Source organism: Penaeus monodon, unplaced genomic scaffold, assembly GCF_015228065.2.
Source record: "Penaeus monodon isolate SGIC_2016 unplaced genomic scaffold, NSTDA_Pmon_1 PmonScaffold_115, whole genome shotgun sequence".
Classification (NCBI taxonomy): Eukaryota; Metazoa; Arthropoda; class Malacostraca; order Decapoda; family Penaeidae; genus Penaeus; species Penaeus monodon.
In genome coordinates, this window is record NW_023640269.1 from 77902 (window position 1) to 82349 (window position 4448).

At 30.1% G+C, this 4448-nt stretch overlaps 1 protein-coding gene across 1 annotated transcript; it reads right to left on the reverse strand.

Moving 5' to 3' along the window:
* Positions 1 to 756: 756 nt before the first annotated feature.
* Positions 757 to 2058, reverse strand: LOC119568911. Its single transcript, XM_037917314.1, has 4 exons — positions 1857 to 2058; positions 1543 to 1701; positions 1359 to 1417; positions 757 to 831 (listed from the first exon to the last, which is right to left on the reverse strand). The coding sequence occupies exons 1-4, from the start codon at positions 2056 to 2058 to the stop codon at positions 757 to 759; spliced, it is 495 nt and encodes a 164-aa protein (XP_037773242.1).
* Between the last annotated feature and the right edge of the window lie 2390 nt (positions 2059 to 4448).

The following is a 4448-nucleotide window of genomic DNA, read 5'->3' on the forward strand; positions in this document are numbered from 1 at the left end:
CCCCGGGGTCGGGGGGGTCACTTGGCACTAGCCTGAAGGTGCCATCGCTTAAATTTACGCTTTGTGAGTGCCTAGTTTTATCGGGCGGATTTCTGTCGGGTGGCTGATTATATTTGTCGCTTTATGGTAACCATATTTAAACCATACCTGTTTTTTGTGATGTACTGTACTTACATACTGGCGTTTGGCTGTTTTAAGCAAATCTACCTGAGGGGAAACTGGGGTACGTGCGATTTGGCTGTTACTCGGCGACCGGTGAAGCTTGTTATTTTCTAATTGATTTCGTAATTTTTTTTTCGTAATTTTTTCGTAATTTTGGGATTTTGTTCTGTTGGGGGAGTGTTTTTTTCTTCATTAATTCTATCTATCGTGGCACTCTCGATGAGCAGTAGGATATGACCTTATTTAGCACGGTAATGAAGTCTACCTTTCCTAGTTGGCACTTATAAATATATAATGTTCGTATAATTTTTTTTTTCAATATTAAAAAAAAAAATCAAATATGATAACCTGTCATAGGTGGCGAGTCTTCCCTTCGGGGGAGGGGGATTCGGATTACCTGGTATAGGTGGCGAAGCGAATCTTTGCCTTGGGGGAGGGGGATTCGAAAATCAAAAGCTTAAGCCATATTTTAAAAAATAGGAAACATGACATTGTACACAAAAAAATGTATTCACTAAGTTCCAAAATAAAACTTATTTACTGTCCTTTACAGTTGTGGTTTCCCTTCAAAACATTTAAATAGTAAAATATTTTTTAATTGATCTGGAGTCCTGTACAGATGTAGACTGCGAAAGTCAATTCCGCGGTAGTTCCTGGCAGATTACTTTCCTGGAAGTAGAACAAACAAGTTTGATAATGTTATACAATTATGTTGTCATTCATAGGAGATATAAACTTCCTCTGCCCTTTAAATGGTGATTTTTTTCTGTGTCGGTATCTGTGTTTAAATTTTTTTATCCAAGACGTCCCTGGAACATAACTCTAGGTTTTCAATACTATTATTTTTTATATATGTTCTGATACTGATACTGAAAAGTCTGTAACTATGAATATCCCAAATAAAACAATAATCAAAAAAAATAAACTGTGTAATTTAAAAACTAAAGTTTTCGGCTTTTGAAGTAATGCATAGTTTGATGGTCTTTTAGACAAAAAGCGCCTTTCACACAACAACATGCGCACGACACAGCTCTCGCATAATTATATACTTGGCACGTCAGTGTATCCGCTTCTGTGTTAAGTAAATAATGCCCAAAAGTAATATACGAATATGGCTTCCACAAATTATATGTGTGTTAAGTGTTTTTTGGGTTTTGTGGTGGGGGGGGATGGGGCAATTTGACAAAATACTTCACCACACATGGGGAACTATCATCACATGATGACAACATTGACATTTTCTCTATGACAACATCTGTGAACAAGACAAAATTAGTACAACTCACAGCATACATCACGAGAGGGAGTGATATGAAGATGATTTACTTAAACATTAAATTTGATTTCTAGATAGAGAATCGGCGATTACATTTTCTTTGCCTTTTATATTGTGGATATCAAGGTTATATTTCTGTAACTCTAAGCTCCACCTCATGATTCTCTGGTTCTTAGAGCTCATTCTGGATAAGGGGTTGTGGTCTGTGTAAACTTTAAGGGAATACGAGGCAGGACAGACATACACTTCAAAGTGCCTGAGTGCTAGAATGAGACTCAGAGTTTCTTTTTCCACAGTAGAGTAGTTTTTCTGATGTTTAGTAAATCACTTTGAAAAGAAACATACAGGATGATCGATCCCTTTACCATCAGCTTTACACAAAACAGCTCCCGCTCCGATATCGCTTGCATCTACATACAATGTAAACGGTTCATCGAAATTTGGGGAGAAACGGAACGGAGAGGAACTAGCACTGCCTTGATCTTTCGGAATGCAGCTTTGCAGGATTCGGACCATTTAAATTTTACCTTTTTCTTTAGCACGTCTGTCAGCGGGGCTACAACATCCGAAAAGTTCTTACAGAATCTGCGATAATACCCTGCCATGCCAAGAAACCTCATCACGTCTCGTTTTGTTTTTGGTACAGGATAATTGTCGATTGACTCGATCTTCCCATTCAAAGGGCTAACTTGCCCCTGACCTACAGTATAGCCTAAGTGCGCACGCGCGCTCACGCATACAACACACACATGGATATGTATTTGTTTGTCTGTATGTGTTTTAAACATCATACATATATACAGTTGAAACAAGTTAATAAAGTCCCCGTAAAATTGTAAAAATTAAAAGATGTGAAATATTCCTAATGAAGTTTAAAAAAAAAAAAAGTGCTTTACAAGTTCCTTTTTCTTTTCTATTTGCGGTGGTCTATTTCTTTCCGACTAAGGTTCGTCTAAAAAAGGATTAAAAATGTTTTTTAAAATACACACAACAAAGGTTAAACAAATAAAATGAAAGCAAGCAGGTGTGGGCTCCAGGCAATTCTTCCCGTGTTTCTATTGGTGGCAAGCATCCTCCCCGCGACGGGTATCCTCACCCACTAGGGATAAAAAGAGGGTTTTTCGGCGACCTAGGTGGCGTTCGAAGATGTAACCTCCTCCGTGGAGCGAGGGTGGACGTCGTCCTTCGTCTCGTAGGGGAGAAGAATGACATATGTAAAGGGGGCCTGGGGGATATATTACAGGCGGTCAACATCAAGCTGAACCCCTCAGTAAAAGATATACCTCTATGTATCTCTTATCTTATATACATATAGAGAATTATATATATATACACACACACACACACACACATATATATGCGTGTGTGTGTGTGTTTATTTATGTTTATATATATACATCTACATATATGTATTTTATATGTATGTATAAATATAAAATTTTGTATATATGTATTATTATGTGTGTGTTTCTGTGTGTTCTTTGGCGGCAATTTGTTTAACCAAATGTATCTTAATGTAACCTAAACCCAAAATCCACCTAACCTAAGCTAAAACCCAAACTAACCTAAGGAACCTTGCTTTTCCAACCTAACGAACCTAATAATATTTATATAATATATTATATAATATATAATTTTTATATATATATATATATATAACACACACACACACCACACACACACACACACACAACACACACACAACACACACACACACACACACACACACACACACACATATATAAAATATATATATATTATATATTATATAATATTATATATATAATATATATATTAATATTGTTTATATAATTGTTTTTTTGGGGGGGTTATGGTGTATTATTATGTATTTTTGTGTATTTTTTTTAAAAAATTTTTAAAAATTAATAATTTAATTATTATTTTAATATTTTTTATAAAGATATAACATTTTTTAAATTATTTATTTCATTTTATATTAATCAAAACATACACACACCAAAAAAACAGTCACACACACACAAAAAAACCAAAAACAAAAAAATAAATAAATAATATAAAAATTATTTTAAATAATTATATTTTTTAAAAATTTATTTTTTAATTTTAATGTAAAATATAAAATAAAAATATTTAAAATTATTTTAAAATTTTTAAAATATATAAATAATATAAATTAATAAATTTAAAAAAAAATTTTATTTTAATATATAATATAAATATAATATATATAAATATAATAAATTATTAATATATTATAATATATAGATATAATATATTCTATATAAAATTTAATATTTTTATTATTTATATATTATATTAATTATAATTTAAAATATTATAAATTTATAAAATGTAGTATGTATGTATAAAATATCTTATATGTAAAAATAAAATTATTAAAAAATTTTAATAATATTTTTATATATAATATTTTTAATATATATATAATTATATATTAATGTGTGTGTTTTTTGTTTTGTGTGTGGGTGTTGTGTGGTGTGTATCTTATATAATTATAAATGGATAGATAAGAATATGTAAATATATAGATTAAATAAAAAGAATTTTAAAAACTTGCAATATATGTGTATATATCATATATACCATATAATACACTACATATATAAAATATTAAAATCTAAAAATTTTTCAACAAAAAATCACACACTACATTTTTAAAAATACGCACATACACACAACAGATATATTAATATCATATTATTATAAAAATATATTATATATATATATAATAATATTATATATATATTAAAAATTTTATATAGTGTTGTGTGGTGTGTGTGTGTGTGGTGTGTGTGTGTGGTGTGGTTTTTGTGTTGTGTGGTTTTGGGTTGTGTGTGTGTTTTATAATTATATAAAATTTTTTAAAATTATTTAAAAATTTTTTAATATATATTAAATATTATATTTTTAAAAAAAAAATTATTTTTAGATTGGGTTTCGTTTGGTATTTTAGGAATTTGATCAGGGTTAAAAAAAACCCCAAAAAAAAGGTTAAAATTATTACTTT

Bases quoted from the DNA above. Each gene is read 5' to 3' on its own strand.
- LOC119568911 (XM_037917314.1), bottom strand. From the start codon at position 2,058: ATGAGGTTTCTTGGCATGGCAGGGTATTATCGCAGATTCTGTAAGAAC. The intron at 1,418-1,542 runs GCAAAGAAAATG...TCTTGTTCACAG, and splicing joins TGATATCCACAATATAAAAG to ATGTTGTCATAGAGAAAATG. The intron at 832-1,358 runs GTGAAGTATTTT...TTCTACTTCCAG, and splicing joins ATGATAGTTCCCCATGTGTG to GAAAGTAATCTGCCAGGAAC.